Source organism: Cricetulus griseus, chromosome 9 (assembly GCF_003668045.3).
Source record: "Cricetulus griseus strain 17A/GY chromosome 9, alternate assembly CriGri-PICRH-1.0, whole genome shotgun sequence".
Taxonomy (NCBI): Eukaryota; Metazoa; Chordata; class Mammalia; order Rodentia; family Cricetidae; genus Cricetulus; species Cricetulus griseus.
The window spans coordinates 27,830,992-27,851,184 of NC_048602.1; the positions used below are offsets into that span (position 1 = coordinate 27,830,992).

Genomic DNA, 20,193 nt, shown 5'->3' on the forward strand with positions numbered 1-20,193 from the left:
TCACCATACTTTAGTGGACGAGGGACCCCAGCCTGAGTGTGTGGCTGCATATCTGACCACTGGGCACTCAGGAGCCACCTACAGGGGTGACACCTATCCCTGGTCTCTGACCGTGCTAGCAGGGCAGGGCCCAGCCCAGTCACTGTCCTGCCTGGCTTTTCTCTGACTCTGCATTCCCCTCATGTCTCAATCCGTCTTCCTCAACTTCCCTGCCGGTGATGTGGCTTCAGTGGCCCTGGAGTGACTCGTAAAACAGGCACATCCTTCATAGTTCCTCTTGGACAGTTACCTGCCTATCTGGGGAAGGCAGTGCCACACACCCATCTGGCGGAGGCCTAATTAGCCCACATGCTGAGGGGTGGAGCCACCTGGTGAGGTCACAGGCTCCGCCCTGGGAAATGCCAGTTCCTGCCCTGCCCACAGAGGGCAGGCTAGGAGGGTGTGGGGAACAAAGACCTGGAATCCCCTGAGGCCTGGGTGCTCCCCTTTACCTGAGTCAACTTGGCGTCTGTCCTTCATGTCCCCTGCCCCCGCAGCCTCACCCACCACCCCCGCAAGCCTCCTACCACCCGTGATGCCAACATCAGTCGCTAGGATGCAGTTCAGAGGCCTGGCTCCCGGAGGAGGAAGTTACGTGGGGGCAGGTGGCATCCTCACCTAGCCAGAAATCCAGGACATGAATGCCAGCCCTGGCTTCCCACAGCTTCCTTTATTGCTTTTTTTTGACTCCTGTGTTCACTCAGACACTGGTGTGGCCAGCTGCCTACTCCAGGAAGCTACTACCTGTCGCCCTTTGGCTTCCAAAGCCACCAGGGTTTGTGCCATCCCAAACCCCGTTGGTCTTGAGCCCAGCCCTACCCTCACACCCTCCTCCGGGCAGGCGGGATGTTGCTGCCATCCGGGGTGTTCTCCATCTCAAACGCAAGCGGCCTCTACCTCCACACCCCCCCCCCTGAAATTAAAGGACTTAGGCCATTGGCCTTGGCTTGACCCCATGGGTCCGGTCCCGGGGGTGATGCGCCTCTCTACTGTGTCCTGAGCCATGGGCCACCTGGGACGTCCCTGCGGCGGCGGCGGCGTTACTGGCGCTGCGACTGGCCTGGGGATCATCCCGGGATGGGGACTTGGGCGGGCTGGGCGGCTTGAGCGCGCTGACAGCCCGGATGAGGCCCATGCGGCGGCGGATGGAATGATCCAGGTTAACCGTGCAGCGCAGCAAACTCTGTGCCTCGGCCACGGTGAAGGGGAAATCGGTGCCCAGGAAGCGCTCAAAAAGCTCCGGGTCGCCATCCAGGTCCAGCACATTCTGCAAGGCCTTGGTCATGGTGTGCAGCTCTCGGCTGTTGTCACAAAAGACGTCCCAGAGGCGCGCGCGGCCCTCGGGCTCGCCCCCGGCCTGCTGCCGGTCCTCCAGGCACTGCAGCACCCAGCTGAGGCGACAAGGCCACTGGTTGGCCAGCACGACCCAAGCCACGGCGTGGCGCGGAGTGGGGCCCAGGCGGTCCGGCTGCTGCTGCTGCTGCAGCTGCAGCAGGCGCACCGTGATGGGCACGGTGTTGACGATGCGCCGCATGGACACCACGTTGTCGGGCACGTACTCGTACAGGCAGTCGCTGTCGTCGTGCAGGCAGCAGAGCGCCTCCTGGATGCGGCGCGCCGCCTCGGCGTCCACGCGGCCCTGCGCGCGCTCGCCCTCCGCCTGCGTCTCCACCGCCAGCAGCAGCTGCTCGCCCTCGCCCGCCGCGCCCGCAGCCTGGCCCGGCGGCTGCAGCTGGCGGCTCAGCTCGCGGAAGAGCAGGTCGTCGCGGCTGCGCACGGCGTCGTGCAGGAACTGCAGCTTGGTGCGGCGGCCCATGACGGGCACGGAGAAGGGCAGCGTGACGGTGCGGTTGAGGAAGAGGTAGCCGTTGTCCGCCGTGCCCTTCATGTTGCTGGCGCTCTCCAGGCACGCGGCCAGGATGCTGGGGTCCACGACGAGGATGAAGATGAAGGGGGCGTGGCTGTCGGACAGCAGCGTGTTGATGGCGTTCAGCACGCCCACCACGCGCTCCGGGTAGCACGTGTCGAGCCCGGTGACCTCGAGGACGACGCGCAGGCGGCGCCGCTGGTAGATCTCCAGGAAGCAGAGGAAGTCGGTGAGCAGCTCGACCTCTTTCTTCACCTCGCACATGAAACCCAGCTGGCTGCCGAACTTCTCGCGCGACACCAGGCGCTCGATCTTCTTGCGCTGGCTCACGAACAGGTGCTTGCCCACCGAGTACACGGCCATCAGCAGCCCCGAGCCCGACAGCGTGGTGGCGGCGCCGCCCAGCGCCCTCAGCACCCCGGGAGCCGCGTGGCCCGGCGCGTGGCCCCCCAGCGACAAGTACAGCAGCCCGATGCCCAGGCAGAGCGCGGCCAGCAGCGCCAGCAGCGCCAGGCACACGCGGCGCCGGCAGTGCCACTCGCGCTGGCACAGCCCGTCGCGCGGGCCGCACGGCTTGTTGCCCAGCACCGAGTAGACGCTGAAGGGCAGCGCGCCGTAGTGGTGGCGGATGCCCTCGCACAGCGTGGTCACCAGCCCCGCCCACAGCTTGTCGGTGCCCGCGTACTGCCAGGCGCTGAAGCGGATGAACAGGAAGCGCACGTTGCGGCGCCGCAGGTGCAGCTCGGTGATCACCGGTTGCAGGAACACCAGGAACCACAGCAGCTGCGGGACGCCCCAGCCGCGCACGCGCCGCGGCCGCCACTGCACGCGCTGCAGCTCCTCGCTCTCGCGCTGCGCGGCCTCCTGCTGCATCAGCGCTGCGGGGGGCGGGGGAGACGGGGGAGAGACAGGGGAGAGGGGAGGGGAGGTGTCAGATGGGGGAGGGGCCGGGTCCCGGCGCACCTGAGTGAAGGTGGGAGGGAGGGCGAGGACAGGACTAGGACCCTCCCTGGAGAGAGGATGGGAGGGAGGGAGGGAGGGAGGGAGAAAGAGCGAGGACCACGCAAGAGGGTGAGGCAGCCCGGACGTCCAATCCATCCATCCATCCATCCATCCATTCCCCATACCCACGGAGAATGAATGGGTAGGTGAACAAATGAATGAAAGAAAAGCCCGGGAACAAGAATATGGATATATGATGGACAAATGAATGAAATACCTAGGTACAAGAAGATGAATGGATGTTTAAAGGAGAGAATGAAAGGCCCGGGTACAAGATGGATGGATGGATGGATGGATGGATGGATGGGTGGGTGGGTGGATGGATGGATGGATGATGGATGGGTGGTTGGACTCTGGGAAGAGGACAGACAAGGCGGCAGGAACACAGCTTATTTCTTTCTCTGGCTGACTGCCCCTCCTCCAGGGAGCCTCCCATGATCAGGCTGGGCCAGGGACCCACACTCTTGGTGTTACTGAGGACAGACACGCGCCTCTCCCAGGGAGGGCAGGGCGCTGACTGTTGGGTTGGTCATCCCTGGATCCCCCAAGCACCAAGGACGCCCTGTTGGTATCTGAAGGATGGGTGGTGATCACACTGGGACGGGATGTTAGACTAGTGCTGAGTGAGCGGGGAACTGTCGCCTCGCCCGTGACCCAGCCCAGGGCTGGAACTCACTCAGGGCCATTCGTGTCCTTCTCTCATGCACCGATTAACAAGGCAGGGTCGGAAACCAACAGTCAGCAGGGACTGAACTCCAGCCATGACTGCCGTCGCCAGCAGCTGGCCAACTTTCTGCTGCTGTCTTAGTCTACATCCGTGTGCTTGGGATCTTGGGGACCCCCCCCCCCCACACCAGAGCGCAAGGCTTGCATCAGAAGCCAGGGTGTGGCCTGCAGCCTTAGTGAAGAGCCCAGGCTTTCTCCTTAGGGGTACTGTTCTTGAGCAGGGGAGGGGAAGGACCAAAGTATCTTTCGAGAGGGTTCTTCGGGGTAGATTTGGTGGGGGTGGAGGTGACAGAGGGGATGTGACTTGGAGAAGACACTCACTCATAATCTTGTCCAGCATCATATGAAGACGACAGCCAAAGGGAGCATAGAAGCCCACGGTCACGGGGACGGGCACGTGACACAGGGTTTTAGCCAGACAGCTGCAGTAGACATCATCCTCCGTCAGGATGTCTAGAAAGGGAAACTGAGTCAGTGAGGCTGGTTGGGTGCCACCCTCCCTCCTCCCGTGCGCCCTCCGAGCCTCCAGCCAGCCCTGCTCTGCCACCAGCATCCTCCTCCCTGAATCCCCAAGGTGACTCATGGAAGGGAATCAATGCCCTTTCTAGGCGCTGGCCTGCTCTGTCCCCAGCCCTGACCCAGAGGTTTGCAGAACCTGTCACTCTTGGTCCTAGATCACTAGGCCTGCCCAGTCCTATACACGTCAGGGGTTCTCCCAGGACAATGCCAAGGACCTTTCTTGTGGCACAAGGCCCTCAGAGGCTACGGCCCTCTCACCCCCCCCCCCCAAAGCTCCACACACTCAGCAGTTCCTCACAGGGGTTTAGGAACTGAGGCCTGTGAACTACTTGTCCCTTCTTGTGACAGGACACTAGGCAGGATGTAGCACAAAGAGGCCGATCCAGGCATTGGTCAATGCCCCTGTATCCAATGGACACGGAGGCCTTGTGCACAATGTCCCCTCTGCAGGGGGCACCCTGTACCCTTGAGCATTGCTTCTTGGACCTGGAATTAGGGTGTCCTAAAGGCGGGGCCCAATCATGGAAGCTGACGCAGTGAGCCTCCGGTTGTGGCTGTGCCTGGCAGCAGAGCCAACAAGAGCTTAGGATAAGGTGAGCTGAGGTGGCAGTGGCCCGGGCGGACCTCGTCCCCAGCCATGCCTAATCAATGAGTGACCTCACCTTCCTAATCCTCTCTTGTTCTGAGTGTGAAATGGACTTCCCGGCCCCGGGCGCCTGGGCAAGGTTGTTCGTGCCCAGCCCTGCTGTGAGTTCTGCCGGACCCAGATCCTGAAACAGCTGTGTCCCCACCTTTGCCACCCCCACCCCTGAACCTGGGTCAGGCACCGAGCCCCTCCCTCCTCCTAATGGACTCTATAGCTGCCTCTTCCCAGTGTCCCCTTCTCTGAGGGACACCCCAAGCCTATGCCGGTCTCACCTTGGCTGTCCCTGGAGCAGGTCACCTCAGTGTCTAATATGGCCCTGCCATCTGGGTTGTACCCTGCTGATGGACCCGATTTAAGCTCTGTTCCCATTTGTCTTCGATGTGATTGTCACCTAGTGATCCTATAACTCCTCACTGAGCTGTCTTCCTGAGGCCGCTGCACCGGGTGACCATGGCCCCCCAATTCCTGAGTGCTCGCCCCTCCCCCACACACACTCCCCACCTTTCCTGTAACCTCCACTCTTGACCTGTGCCGCCCAATCCAACACCGCAGCTGGCCAAAAAGCGGCCCCAGGTCCACACATCACCCCTGCCCGTGTCCTCCCTGGCCTTGCGGGCCAGTGGCGGTAGGGCTAGGAAAAGAGAAAGCAGAGGGACAGGCCACCAGCAGAGGGACAGGGGCAGAGGCTCCGAGCACGGGCCTGGCCCAGAAATCAGGGACCCCCAACAGTTGAGGCAGAGACACCAAGGAGTTGGGATAAGCGCTCGTCCTGACAGGGACCACAGAGGACAGGCCCAAAGAGCTAGCCAGGGAGCAGCAGGCCCAGGCAGAAGCGAGGCAGATGGGGACACAGCCCCCAAAGGAAGGCCTGGACTGAGCACCGGCGCCGTAGGAGGTGAAGGAGCCGCAGGCTGGGGGCGCGGGCAGGGGCCGCGCCTCGGTGGGCTCGCTGGGCTCCAGGAGGGCGCCGGCTGCAGGGGGCAGGGCTGGGCCGCTGCTGGCCATGGCTGACACTGCTGTGGGTGATGAGGGGGTGGCAGGCTGGGGGGCGCTGGCTGGTCCCATGCGGGCAGCGGCGATCGCTGGGGACCCCTTCTGGGCCCCGCGAACTGGACAGAGCCGCTGCCGCAGCGGGCTGGGAGGGAGGGGTGGGGGTTGTCGCTGCCGCTGCCGCTGCTGCTGCTGCTGCTGTCGCTGAAGAATGAGGGGCTGGGGACACCTGCGGCAGCTGCTGCCACCCCGGTGGCTGCGGTAGGCCTGCTGCCAGTGAGCCTGGGGGCGCAGCTGACAGGGCCCGTGGGCGTGAGTGGCCACCGAGTCCGGGTACCACTGACGACAGCATCCTGGAAGGAAGGAAGTGGGGGTGACTGGGACTGGGTCCCGGTCCCCCTGGGGACACTGGTTTGAGCTAGGTTGTGCTATTTGGTAAGGCTGGACTGGCGCATCCGTGGGAGCCCCAGAGGCCCCAGGAGGGAGATGGGCACAAAGGACCCCAGGTGAGGTCAGAGACGGACACACAGGGTCTGTGCTTGCCAGGGAGGATGGAGAGAGAGAGAGCACTACAGGAGACTCGTGCGTCTTGGCATCCCAAATCCTGAGACTAAATTTCTGCATCCCTAGGGAGTCCTCACTACAAAATCTTGGGGTGAGGATGGCTGAGGATCTGCTTGGCTGGTCAGAAGTGGCCAGAGGGGACAGGCCAGGGGCTGAGAAGGTCCCCAGGAGTCTGCGACAGCCCCCTCCCCACTCCCCTTGGTCATTGTGGAAACCTGTGCCACCACCTCAGACACACTCAACGGGGGCCACCCCCTCTACCCTGGCTTCTCTGGAGGTTTTCAGAAGGGATTCCCCTGCTCCCGCCCCTAGTGACCACTCCAGCCTTTGGACTCTACAAGAGACAAGCATGGCGGTGCACACCCCTAATATCAGATTCGTGACAGGCTGGGGTAGGAGGAGTGCATGGGCCTAGGAGGTCAAGGCTAGCCTGGGCCCTAGTGAGACCCTGTCTCAGCCCTTTTCAGTAAGACCAGTCTCACTTTGTAGCCCAGGCTAGCCTGGAACTTGCAGCAATCCTCCTGCCTCAGCCTGGAAGATGCTGGGACCACAGACCCGTGCCACAACAATTGGCTCTCGTGGCTTTTTCTCCTTGGAGCCTGTTTCTTCGGTTGCACATAAATTCAGCACCCACCCACCCACCCTGCCCACCTCTCCTGCCACAACCTACCCCCTCGAAAATGAACTCTTACCTTTTTGGTGCCCCAACTCAGGATCCAAAAAGTATTGCTCATTGGGGGTCCGAGCACTCTTGGTGAAGTGAGCATTGTAGTTTTTCTGCATGGCGGGCCCTGACGTCAGTGGCCCGTTCCTAGATGGAAGGGTCAGCGCTCAGCTTGGTAGGGTCCCCTGGCCTATTCTAAGATGTGGCCTTGGACAGGGCAAGAGGCACAGTCCAAATTTGGGGGAGGGGGACTCCCCTGGGTCACTGGAGTGGGCACTGAAATGAGAAGGGCCACATTGGCTTGGCCACATGAGGGAAAGACAATGGCCAGAGGGGTTTCTGTGGGGCCAGGTGGGGAGTACAGAGCTTGGGGGGCAGGCTATAGGAGACTGATGCAGCCGACTTTGGGGAGCCACTAAGCAGAGCCAGAAAATCTCTAAAATCTAAGAGCAGGGAACTGCCCGGCATGGTGGCACATGCCTGTAAACCCAGCACTCAGGAGACAGAGGCAGGGGGAGTCTCTGAGTTTGAGGCCAGAAAGAGCTACACAGTGAGACCTTCTCTTACAAAGCAAAAGCAAACATAAACAAGTGTGGGGACCTAAACGCGGAGATGGAAAGGAGGGGGTCTGGGGTAAAGCCAAACTGGTGCCTTCTGAGGAGACTCAGGCATCAGGGTGTTTAGAGGACCGGAGGAGTCAGAGCTGAGCTGGGAAAGAAACTGTCTGACCCAGGACGATGGGAACCTGGGTGATTAGGGTTGGGGATCAGGCCAGTGGTCCAGCCTACCGCCGCGCGCCCTCCCCGTCCCAGCCTGGGCTCCCAGGACCTACCTGGTGGTGGCCCCGGCGGCCCCAGCTCCCTGCCGTGGCCCCGCGCAGGCCTGGCTGGAGCCCAGTGGCGCCCGCTCGGCCGGTTCTCCGGCGTGTGTCCCCGCCCTTTGGGCAGGCGCCTGGCCTGCTGCTCTCTAGGACTGGGTGCCCGGGAGAGGATGAACCCAGAAGGGGGTGGAGAGCCCACAGCAATCTTCACACCAGGTTTTTCTGCGCACCTCTGCTGGGAGGGAGGAGGCCGAAAAAATCCCGACAGTCTGCTGGCTCCTCTGTGGCACAGCTGTGTGACCGCGAGTCAGTGACTTCATCTCTCTGGGCCTCAGCTTCCTCATTGATGAATAGGCCAGATTGGCACCTGTTTCTCGAGGTTGTCCAAAGGATGACCCATTTACCAGGCGCTGCTCTGGATGCCTTGCATAGAACCCTGGCTCACACAGGGAGCAGCTTCTGAGCCAGGTCACTCGGTAGCCCCCTTTATCGTCACAACCCACGGAAAGTTGTACCCACTTCACAGATGAGAAATCTGAGGCCCAGAGACACAAAGCCCCTTCCTTGCCCCAGACCACACAGAGTGGGGAATTGATAGGCAGTGGTGACTTCCAGGATTCTGCCCCGTGCTTGGCCCTGCCAGGGTGGTGCTGGGGAAATTGGCACTCCATACTGTGGGAATTCTTTCCCTGCATTAGCAGGGGCCACGGGGAGCCACACTGCCTCCTGTTGTCAGGGCCAGGCCACCTTCCTCCCACTGTGAAGTGTCTTTTCTGCCAGCTGTCATTCAAGCCCGTTCTTTGGGGAGTGTCCCCTGTCCGCAGAGCCATATCTAGAGGTGAACTGTGGGTGTTAGTCCTGCCCACCAGGCTGTGTAGCAAAGAACGGGCAGATATTCAAGGCTGCAGGATCTGAGAGGGGCTGAACAGGCAGGGGGTTATGTATGCAAATTGGGGTACAAAGAGTTTGGTTGTAGGGAAGGCCAGGGAACCTGAACTAGGCCACAGGGGTGGATAGCCCAACCACAGGGACCCAGCTGAGCCTGGTGACGTTATCAGTCAACCTGGGCTACATAACTAGACCTTGTGTTCTTTTTTTTTTTTTTTTTTTTTTTTTTTTTTGAGACAGGGTTTCTCTGTGTGGCTTTGGAGCCTATCCTGGCACTCGCTCTTGTAGACCAGGCTGGCCTCAAACTCACAGAGATCTGCCTGCCTCTGCCTCCCGAGTGCTGGGATTAAAGGCGTGTGCCACCCATGCCCGGCGACCTTGTCTTCTTATGTTATCTTATGTCTATGGATGTTTTTGCTTGCATTTATGTGTGGGTACCCAGTGCCCACAGTAGTTAGAACAGGGCTTCCCCAGACCTCTGGAAGTGGAGCCACTACATGGGTGCTGGGAATCAAACCTGGGTCCTTGGCAAGAGCAACAAGGGATTTTAACCTCTGGACCATCTGCCCTGTCCAGCCTGGAGAGACCTTGTCTTGGGGCTAGGGGACTGGAGCAATGGCTCGGTAATTAAGAGCGCACACTGCTGTTACAGAGGAGTGGACTCAGTAGACACCCATATAATTAAACATTAGCAAAAGAGCCAGTGGCCCTTGCTCTTTCCCTGGCAGGTCTCGGCTCCACCTCAGTTTGCAGTCCCTGGGCCTGGGCGCCTATCCACACCGCAGTGGGCAGCAGAGCCCAGGCTCAAGTCCATGTGCAGTCACGGATACCACAAATACAACCAGGAGGAGGCAGCAGGGTGGCCCAAGAGTTGTTGGCTGGCAGAGCCTGTGAGCTGAGCCATGACAGCCACTGCACACATCGCTTTCCACATAAAGAACCTTTATTGAGCATTTGTTATCTGGGTGATGCCCCCCAATGTCCCTCCATGCCCATTCTGAAGTCATGGGCCTGTCCTGCTGCCCGGGACCCTCTGGTTCCTGCTTCAAGGCCCCCCGCAGAGGTGACCACTCAGGCAGGGCCAAGGTGCCAGTCTCCTGGGGCTGAGGTGGGGCAGGGCAAGCCTGGGATCTTCAGGACTTCTGGATCACCACCTGGAACTTACCTGGAAGGGAAGGAACCCTGTCACGCAGGCTGGTTGTCCACCTGCACCAATAGCCTGGGGTGCCTGGAGTGAGTGGGTCACAGGGGGACCGCCCCCACCCAACTGGCCCGCATCCCAGACCCTGAGGGAGCCCAGGGCCAGGTGGCTGAACATGTAGGAGGTAGGAGGGCTAGCCTGAGCTCCTGATGTGCCCTGCTCATTTATCCCAGGTCCCCAGTGGCAAGGAGGGGGTGGCAGCTGCCCCCCCCGGGGGGGTGTGCTCAGGCCCATCCACACCTTATGGGGTGAAGATAACAACAGATGGGTGGTGAGATTCTACTCTTCAAAGTCAACAGGGAACCTGGCCAGGGTGTCTAAGATGTCCTGCTGGGTCCTGTGCTACCCTCTTCTCTTAGGGGGACCCCAGGGATGCAGGCTGGGTACACGGATGCGCTCACGGTAGCTGTCCGTGTCAGCTATGTCTCCGCACTGATGAGGGACCAGGGATGCAAAGCACCCCTCCCCCATGACTTACAGGCAGGCAGGGAAGTCACAGAGGCGGTGACCAGGCTCTGGAAGCCCAGCGTGTGGAGGGCGCCGCACAGAAGGCCGCAGGTGAAGGCCAGGAACTAGGATGGGGGACACAGACCACTGTGGGAAGAGGGGAGGCCAGGCCCCAGCCCCAGGAGAGGCCTAGCAGGGGGATGGGCAGACAGGCATGTCCTGTGCTACCCCCAATACCTTGGGAGCTTCCTCTAGATACTGAGACCCCGAGCCCATGGTGATGAGGAGTGGAAAATTGTTGTCCTGCAGCACATAGGTCCCCTGGTGACAGAAAAGAGACTGATGGGGCTGGGCACTGACAGAGGACCCTGGAACCCAATCCTTTAGCGCTGGGAGTGGGGGGAGCTGGGTACCAAGGAGCACCTGGGCCACCCTGCTGGCCACGTGGCTTCTTAGGAAGCAGTCCCTATCTGGCAGGAGTGCGCAAAGAAGCTGAAACCCTGGCCTATGAAGGTGGTGGCGGGGAACGGGCCAGTGTGGGTGTTCAATGGGGACTACAAGCCTGGGACAAGAATCGTCACGTCAAGGCCAATAGCTGCCTGTGTGGGGCTCTCTCCTGACAGGCAGGTTAAAGTTGCAGAAACAGCCCTGCCACCCACCCCACTGCAGCCCCGGCTTCCCTTAGGGGCTCCAAGGAGGCTCTTGCCTCCCCAGTCCCCAGTGTGCCGGCTGTGATGTTCCCTTGCAGGGCTTCCACTGCCTCCAACCTGGAGGCCAGGCGCTGGGGCTGGGCCGGGCCGGCTTGCACACCCACCTGGTGGTTGGTGCGGAGTCCATCCATGTGCTTTTGGAAGGTGGCTGCCCACAGGTCTTTGCACAGGAACTTGAGGGCATCCAGCTCCTCTCTGACAGCCAGCGTCTCCCGGGGCAGCCTGGATAAGAGTGTGGGATGAAGCCAGGCCCATCCAGTACATGTGTGGGCCCATGCAACCTTCTCCACCCTAGGTCTTGCCATCAGGAACCCCAACATCAGGTCTGCCCACCCTCCCAGGCAGCAGAGGAAGGCAGGTGGGGCTGGCTCTCACCTCTCACCCAGAGCCTGGCCCACGCGGAAGCCCAGGCCCTCCAGGACTGACAAGCTCTTCTTCTTTCCCTAGAAGGCCAAGAAAGGGAGGCCCGGAAGGACTCTGGGTAGGTTTCTTCCTCAGCTTTCTCTCCCCTTGGCCAGGAAAGCCCAGCTTCCAGATCCTTCTACCGGATTCCTGGAAGCTGTCCTGGTCTTGGGCCCAGGTGGAGTCCCTGAGCCCAACCCTCTCATCGCTCCTAACCCCATGTTGTCCCTATGAGGTTGGCGCCTGGCTGCCAAGTTCACCTAGGTCACCTGTCACAAACACCCAACAGGAGAAGGGTGGGGGTCAGGGGTTGAGCAGGTTTGCGACTGTTCCAGGGGCTCATGGGAATGCCATTTGCGTTCAACGTTGGGGAGCTGAGGCAGGCTAACCCTTCCTGGGTGCAAGCAGGCTGGAAAGGGTTAAGCAGCTGCCCTGGGCCCACTGCAGATCTGTCACTGGCTGCTTGGCAGGCTGAGGCAGGAAGGTCGCATGGTGTGCCCAAAATATGGAGTGCATTTATGGCCAGCATGGGCTACTTGGCCAAAGCCTACGTTGAGAAAAAATTCAAAGCAGGGGTGGTGGGGGACGCTGATAGTCCCCAAACTTGGGGGGCAGAGCATGTCATCCTCAACCGAAGCGAGCTGAACCCAGTCTGGGCTACACGCGGCCCTGTCTCACAGCGTGAGAAGGGTTAAAGTTGCAGAAACAGCCCTGCCACCCACCCCTCAGAAGAGGGTTGGAGGCGTGCCAATCCCACCTCAACACACCACAGTCACGCATGGTGCTAGCTCAGTGCAGGGGAGCCTGGGTGAGGGGCACCCACATTTCAAAGCGAGGTGTTGGCCAGCCATGGAGTACAAACCATGACCCCAGCTAGCACCTGGAAGGCTGAGGCAGAAGAATCACAAACCTGAGGCCAACTAGGGCTACATACTGAGGCTGTCTCGGCTACCCCTCCAAGCTGGGCGTGATAGCGTGGGCGGATCTCCGTGAGCTCAGGGTCAGCCTGGTCCACATAGTGAGTTCCAGGACAGCCAGAGTGACATAATCTTGTCTCAAAAAACCAAAATACAGAGACTAAAAACAAAACATCAGAGCAAGCCAGCAAAAATAGCTTAGTGGGTAGGGGTATTAGTCAAGCCTGAAGACCTGAGTTACATTTTGGGGTCTCACAAGGAAGGAGAGAACTGACCACCTAGAGTTGTCCTCTGGCTGGGTGGTGGTGGCGCACACCTTTAATCCCAGCACTCAGGAGGCAGAGGCAGGCAGATTTCTGAGTTTGAGGCCAGCCTGGTCAACACATCGAGTTCCAGGATAGAGCGAAACTGTTTCAAAACCAACAATGAGTTGTTTGTGCTCGTCACACTCATCCATGCCCTGTTCCCTACAAAATAAATAAATGTAATCAAAACACATCACTGGGGAGTCAGGCCTCACCCAAACGGGCAGAGACAACAGGCTTTCCTTCCCACAGGAAGATGGAGTGCTCTGCTGGCTTCCTCCAGCACGGCCTAGGAGGAAAGAGTGTATGTGGAAGACAGACACTGCTGACCTGCAGGGTGACAGATGGGCGATCCCTGTCACATCCGTCGCCCTTGTGCTGGGACTGTTTGGTGTTCTGAGACAACAGGGGCCAAGGAGATGGGCTGGCACTGATCTGTGTCTCAGTTTCTTTTTGCGGGACAGGAAGGTAGCCTTAGCAGCAGTCCCCTGGTATTCTTAGGAGTGAGGGAAGGGCCCAGGGGTGGGGGTTCAAACCACAAATCAACCTCTTAAGCCTTACTGTGACGCCCCACACATGGGCGTGCGTCTGTGTCCATCAAAAGAGGTGTTATCTCCTAGGCAGTGTGGATGAAGCCATTACCTGGAGGAGGACACTACAAAGGAGGTGGCTATGTTCCAGAGCCCCAGAACCTAGAACAGCCTGGCGGTAAGTGAGCCCGGGGATGCTGGTGGCCGCTGTTTCCCCCAGAATTCCTGGAGGCAGAGCCAGCTCTACCAAGAAGGAATCCGTGTGTCCATGCTCAGGATTCCCTAGGGTGATGAGGAATGCCCAACTCTCTGCGGCTCAGGCATCCTAGTGGCACACGTGGGGCAGGCCCACCAGCCAAGTCGGGAGAGGAGGGGTCGCTAGCAAGCTCAAGTTTTCCTTCTGCAAACTTCAAAATCCCTGGGATAGGGCACCGTGGACATGTGACCTAGATACAGTGGCCTCAGTTCCCCCACATGTGCAATGAAGCTTAAGGCACTGCCTACTCACAGTGACAGAGACACAGCTGTTGTCATGACTGGCTTCCCTCTGCCTGTCCCTGGACAAGGGTCAATTAAGCATCTGCTGAACTGAACAGACAGGAGTGTCAGGGTCACAGGTTCAGGGGTGAGGTGGTGTGGTGGTGAAGGGAGGCATATTGAGGCCAATAGCTAGACAGGAGCTATAGGTGGGACTTCCGGGCAGAGAGAGGAACCAGGAGGTCATAATAGGGTCGGGGAGGATACTCCAGGAGACAGAGGAAGCAGAATGGGTGGTACATGACAGACCACAGGTTACCAGGAATGGGTCAGTTTGACTGATAAGAGCTAGTTAAAAACAAGCCTAAGCTAAGGCAGAGCTTTCATAATTAATAAGAAGTCCCTGTGTCCTGATTGCAGAGGTGGCAGGGTACAACCACACAAACGGAGAAGTCACACCAGCCAGCACAGCCACAGTCACTGCCTGGGCTGCTTTGCTCCCGGAGACTCGGAAGTGGACCCCAAAACTTGCCGGAGCAGAGGCAGTAAATGCCGCTTCAGCAGACACCCACTGGCATGAGGCTAGTCTCTCAGGGAGCGAGGAGGAAGCCACCTAAACACCTACTAAGAGCTTAAGGTGTGTTTTACACAGTCAGAGAACACTACAGATACACAGAAAGTCAGGTTCAGATACAAACAAACAAAAAAAAAACCTTTATAAAATCTTTGCCGGGTGGCGGCGGCGGCGGCGGCGGCGGCGGCGTACACCTTTAATCCCAGCACTCAGGAGGCAGAGGCAGGCGGATCTCTGTGAGTTCGAGACCAGCCTGGTCTACAAGTGCTAGTTCCAGGACAGCCTCCAAAGTCACAGAGAAACCCTGCTTCGGAAGAAAAAAGAAAGAAAGAAAGAAAGAAAGAAAGAAAGAAAGAAAGAAGAAAAAAAAAAGAAAGAAAGACTCCAGGACAGGCGACATTCATTATATGCTGATCCCTCTACAATGGCAGCAGCTCTGAGACTGGATCATCATAAATCTTGTTGGCTACAGAGTCCTCATGACTTATTATTACATGCCATCCTTTCATATGAACGGAGAGATTTATATTACAGTTTGGTTATACAGTCCAAACAGACCTGTAAAGTTAACAGATGCCTTTTATCTGCTCAAACATAGAACAAAAAAATCATCTTTAACTGACTTGTGCACGTCACACATTCCATCCTGGTGTTGACACGGGTATATCTGTAATCTGTATCTATATATAGATAGTTATGTTACCTTTAAAAGTCTGCGTGTGTTCAGAAAACAAAAAGGACCAGATGCGGATAAAGACGAGTGGCCCAGGTGATCCAGCCTCTCAGAAGGCCTCGGTTGCAGTTTCCTCAAAATTCTGCATCCAGAACAACTTCAAAGTTGCTAACTATGATGGTCCAGCCTCACACACTTCAGATAAGCCCTGTATTTCCCCATCACACCGAGACTGGACAACAAATGATTCGGTTAGCTCTCCCTGGACTTGACTATTCTCCCAATTTTCTCAGGGTCTTATAAAGATGCCATCACCCAAAACAACAGGAAGCAGGGGGGTTGGTCATTTGGTGGGTCGTGGCTGTTTGCCATCATTTAGGGGGGTTGGTTACAAGTTGTTGGTCATAGGGAGAAAGCTGAACAAAGGAGATTAGATTCGGGGATCTCATTCTGAGAAGAAAAAGGGGGATACAGAAATGACAGCATAAAAGGGTAGATTATTGAAGCTACTATCAAACTAAAAAAGCAACTACTTGTCTCAGGTTTTTACATTAGTATGGACTTTCGTATATTGATACAAATTTAAGGTTATTTTTGTTATAGTGTACGTTATGTTTCTACTCTTAAAGATGTTTTTATATACTGACACAAAGTTAAGGGCTATTTTTATTAAACTGCATATATGTTGCTATTCTTGTTTAAGATGTTTTTGTATTTAGATACAATTTTTGTTTTTCGAGACAGGGCTTCTCTGTGGCTTTGGAGTCTATCCTGACACTCGCTCTGGAGACCAGGCTGGCCTCGAACTCACAGAGATCCGCCTGCCTCTGCCTCCCGAGTGCTGGGATTAAAGGCCTGCGCCACCAACGCTATAGTGATACAAATTTAAGGTTATTTTTGTTATATGTATATGTGTTTCTACTCTTGTTTAAGGTATTGTACCTATGCAGCTCATTTAAAAATGCAACCTAAAGTTCTAGTCCTTAAAAGCCATTATTATAATGCTGGGTGGTGGTGGTGCACGCCTTTAGTCCCAGCACTTGGGAGGCAGAGACAGGTGGATCTCTGTGTGTTCCAGGTCAGTCTGGTCTACAGAACAAGTTTCAGCACAGCTAGGGCAATAGAGAAACCCTGTCTCAAAACAACAACAAAAACCTATTATTATAAATCATTTAGGGCCGGGAGTTGGTGGCGCACGCCTTTAATCCCAGCACTCAGAAGGCAGAGGCATGTGGACCTCTGTGAGTTCGAGGCCAGCCTGGTCTACAGAGTGAGTGCCAGGATAGGCTCCAAAGCTACCCTGTCTCAAAAATCCAGAAAAAAAAAAGAAAGAGGAGGAAAAAAAAAGAGGTATAAAGGGTATAAGGTTTCGAGACATAAAAGCTTAACTTGTCTAAGAAATGTTTTGAGATCTAAAAAGACAGTTTTAGGATGGAAAGTTATGATAGAAAATGGTTTAGGCATAAAACTTTAAATTCACCAAGATAATAGTTTTCCTCTGAATATTCCAAATACAAAAGGAACTGAACACTGTGAATGGAATTCTCATCTGAGATTGTTCATATTAGATATAATTTTACTGTCAGAGTTAAAAGCCTTCCTTTTTAGTTAGACAAAACGGGGAAATGTTGTGGGTTATGCGTGCTCTGTGTGAGATTACACTGCAGTGAGTGGATTAGTAAAGAGCTGAAGAGCCGATGGCTACACAGGAGGTGTGGGTGGGACTTCCGGGTGGAGAGAGGCAGTAGGAGGACATAACTGAGGTGCAGAGGAGACATACGGAGACGCAGATGTAGCCGGATGGGGGGTGCACGACAGATCGTAGAGAGGGGTTAATTTCAGTGCTAAGAGCCACTTACAGGCAAGCCTAAGCTAAGGCCAGGCTTTCATAATTAATAAACCTCCATGTGGTTATTTGTGAGCTGACCGCCCAAAGAAAGATCCAACTACGGCGAGGAGACCACAGAAAGCAGGGGAAGGGGCAGGGAAGACGGGCAGAGGGGGAGAAGCCCCCACCACAGCAGCCTGCAAAGGCTCTGTGACATTTTCAGTATCTTATTCCCCTGGAGGAGATAAAGCAGGGACTCTACGTCCCCTGCGAACACACCAGAGCCCGGCCAGCCAGCGTGGCACTAGGGCTGTCCCTGCTGGCCACGTGATGCTGCCTAGAAAGAACAGGGGGGTAATACACAGGGAGGGTAGGGGGGTAATACACAGAGAGGGTGCTGGGAGACGAGTGGTCCCCACTGGAACCAACGGCAGACAGTGCAGAGCAAAGAGCAGCTGGGTCGGGCCGCTCCCCACCCAAAGACAAATTCTGGAGCTGAGGGACTCAGTTTTTTTTATGTTTTTGACTGTCCCCAGAGCCTTGCTGCTTCCAAAACAAGGATGTTCTGCCTGCCTCAGGTGCTGTTCTACAACCTGGACACTTAACTTCCACAGATAAACAGTAAAATTCCTCCTGATGAGATGGAGTGTTTGCAACAGCCCAGTCTCTGCCACAGTCTTTGCTTTATTTTGTTGTGCTGAGGATAGATCCCAGCCCCTCACTGGGGGACTCCAGGCAGGGACTCTACCACTGAGCCACACCCCCAGCCCCTCACTGGGGGATTCTAGGCAGGGGCTCTACCACTGAGCCACACCCCCAGCCCCTCACTGGGGGATTCTAGGCAGGGGCTCTACCACTGAGCCACACAGCCCTCACTGGGGGCATTCTAGGGGGGGCTCTACCACTGAGCCACCCCCAGCCCCTCACTGGGGGATTCTAGCAGGGGCTCTACCACTGAGCCACGCCCCCAGCCCCTCACTGGGGGATTCTAGGCAGGGGCTCTACCACTGAGCCACGCCCCCAGTCCCTCACTGGGGAATTCTAGGCTGGGATTCTACCACTGAGCCACGCCCCCAGTCCCTCACTGGGGAATTCTAGGCTGGGATTCTACCACTGAGCCAGAACCCCAGCCTTTTTTGTTTTTCTCGAGACAGGGTTTATGTATGTAGCCCTGGCCTTCCTGGAACTAGCTGTATAGATCAGGCTGGTCTTGAACTCAGAGAGATCCGCCTGCCTCTGCCTCCCAAGTGTTGGGACTAAAGGTGTGCACCACCACAGTCCAGCAATCCCCGTCTTCTTATGGACTGTAAATCCTTCCTAGATGGTTATAAAGCTAATGCAATGTTACTGCTATATAATTATACCATACAGTTTAGGAAATTAAAAAGTTTGTGAATAATCATTACAAATGTAATAAAAAAAAATCTGTTCCTCTGCCTTTAATCCCAGCACTTGGGAGGCAGAAGCAGGCGGATCTCTCTGAGTTCGAGGCCAGCCTGGTTTACACAGTGAGTGCCAGGGCAGCCTCCAAAGCCACAGAGAAACCCTGTCTGGAAGAAAAAGAAAAATGGTGCTTCCAATCCCAGCACCTGGGACGTGTAGGCAGGAGGATCATGTGTCCGAGATTACAACAGGTAAGTGAGAGCCCTTGGCTCTGAGTGCAGCTCTGCGGGATACAGAGGTCAACCGTACCACACAGGGGACACCACGGACACACAGGGCCCAAGTTTGATCTGGGGGTGCATTTCTCAGGTCAGAGAAGGAACAGAGCGAGGACGTTTAGTTTGGAGTCTGCACACCTCTAATCCCAGCACTTTCCAGGCAGAGGCAGGACCAGCCAGTGCCACCCCCAGTGAGGGGCTGGGGGCGTGGCTCAGTGGTAGAGCCCCTGCCTAGAATCCCCCAGTGAGGGGCTGGGGGTGTGGCTCAGTGGTAGAGCCCCTGCCTAGAATCCCCCAGTGAGGGGCTGGGGGTGTGGCTCAGTGGTAGAGCCCCTGCCTAGAATCCCCCAGTGAGGGGCTGGGGGTGTGGCTCAGTGGTAGAGCCCCTGCCTAGAATCCCCCAGTGAGGGGCTGGGGGTGTGGCTCAGTGGTAGAGCCCCTGCCTAGAATCCCCCAGTGAGGGGCTGGGGGTGTGGCTCAGTGGTAGAGCCCCTGCCTAGAATCAGTGGAGAGCCCTGCGATCCCCCAGTGAGGGGCTGGGGTGTGGCTCAGTGGTAGAGCCCCTGCCTGGAGTCCCCCAGTGAGGGCTGGGGTGTGGCTCAGGGGTAGTGCCCCTGCCTAGAATCCCCCAGTGAGGGCTGGGGCGTGGCTCAGTGGTAGAGCCCCTGCCTGGAGTCCCCCAGTGAGGGGCTGGGATCTAGCCTCAGCCTGGGCTACGCAGTGAAAACCTGCCTCACAAACTCACAAACTTCGTGCTCATCAGGGGGAGCAGCGGGCTGTCAGGGAAGCAACAGAAGGGGCAGAGCAGTGCCTACAGCAGGCTTTGAACTCCAGAGGAAGGCGTGACAACCGCCAAGCAGCCAAAGTCAGGGAGGTCCCTGGGACCCCCAACAACTCTATAGTCTCAGCTGTGGGGCCCCAGTAAGGGACCGCTGGGTGGCAGCGGCAAGCTCGCAGCTCTGCAGGCTGGCGGGAAGCTACTTGTAAGCCCTTTACTGAGTCAGAGCAGAGTGCAAGCAGTGGCCACACGGAAGGGTCAGGCTGGCGGCCCCGGGATGGGGCGGACGAGCCACGCGAGTGCGAGCGTGACGCCCAGCGCTGCACCGAGGGACACGTAAGTGGCAGCGACTATTACGGGTTACAATCCTGCAGTGATCCCAGCAACACCCTCCACATCACCGGGTGGGGCCTTTCCTCACTGCTGGGGCCAAATCCTTGCTAAAGGACCCACTGTGTGCTGGGGGTAATGCGGTCCGCACAGACTAATTTACCCCGGGGCACAGGGGCGTCGGGGACGGGTGACAGGGGGACGGTTGGGGTGCATCTCCTAAGGAGGAAACGGAAGCACGGGGAGTCGCCCACAAGCGAGAGGTGAGGCGAGCCCTCGCCCGCCCCTAATAATCGCCAATTACCCTAATTAGCAGCAGGGCCGGGCCCGGCACCATGGCACTCCACCTTAGCAATGCCCGGCCTTGGCCCGGCTGCACCCCACTCCTCCACCGGGAAGTCACCCCCGAGGCCACGCCGTGCCGCTCACCCCCGAGCCAGGGTCTGGGTCCGGGGCCCACAGCTCGGCCACCATCTCGGTGTGCAGAAACTCGAACAGCACCGCGTCCGCCATGCGCCGCCTCGCGCCCCCGCGCTCCCTGGCAACCCCTCCGCTCCCCATTGGTCCGCTCCGGAGGCAGAGCCGAGCTGATTGGTGCTCGGAGGCAGCCCCCGCCCCCGCGCGCTGACGATTGG

General features: G+C 57.6%; 2 protein-coding genes across 4 annotated transcripts; both read right to left on the bottom strand.

Moving 5' to 3' along the window:
- Nucleotides 1-732: 732 nt before the first annotated feature.
- LOC113837306 (NTPase KAP family P-loop domain-containing protein 1) lies at nucleotides 733-8,105 on the bottom strand. Of its 2 annotated transcripts, XM_027430983.2 has the most exons (5): nucleotides 7,850-8,105; nucleotides 7,046-7,164; nucleotides 5,681-6,142; nucleotides 3,956-4,087; nucleotides 733-2,784 (listed from the first exon to the last, which is right to left on the bottom strand). In XM_027430983.2, the coding sequence occupies exons 2-5, from the start codon at nucleotides 7,134-7,136 to the stop codon at nucleotides 968-970; spliced, it is 2,502 nt and encodes an 833-aa protein (XP_027286784.1). In that variant the 5' UTR covers nucleotides 7,137-7,164; nucleotides 7,850-8,105; the 3' UTR covers nucleotides 733-967. The 2 variants fall into 2 exon arrangements, with proteins under 2 accessions (XP_027286784.1, XP_035305323.1); XM_035449432.1 differs by lacking the exon at nucleotides 5,681-6,142 and having other exon boundaries at nucleotides 7,850-8,097.
- Nucleotides 8,106-9,646: 1,541 nt separating this feature from the next.
- On the bottom strand, nucleotides 9,647-20,128 carry Trappc6a (trafficking protein particle complex 6A). Of its 2 annotated transcripts, XM_027430904.2 has the most exons (6): nucleotides 19,988-20,128; nucleotides 11,459-11,526; nucleotides 11,188-11,305; nucleotides 10,611-10,694; nucleotides 10,405-10,498; nucleotides 9,647-9,890 (listed from the first exon to the last, which is right to left on the bottom strand). In XM_027430904.2, the coding sequence occupies exons 1-6, from the start codon at nucleotides 20,117-20,119 to the stop codon at nucleotides 9,859-9,861; spliced, it is 528 nt and encodes a 175-aa protein (XP_027286705.2). In that variant the 5' UTR covers nucleotides 20,120-20,128; the 3' UTR covers nucleotides 9,647-9,858. The 2 variants fall into 2 exon arrangements, with proteins under 2 accessions (XP_027286705.2, XP_035305350.1); XM_035449459.1 differs by lacking the exon at nucleotides 11,459-11,526 and having other exon boundaries at nucleotides 19,988-20,122.
- Between the last annotated feature and the right edge of the window lie 65 nt (nucleotides 20,129-20,193).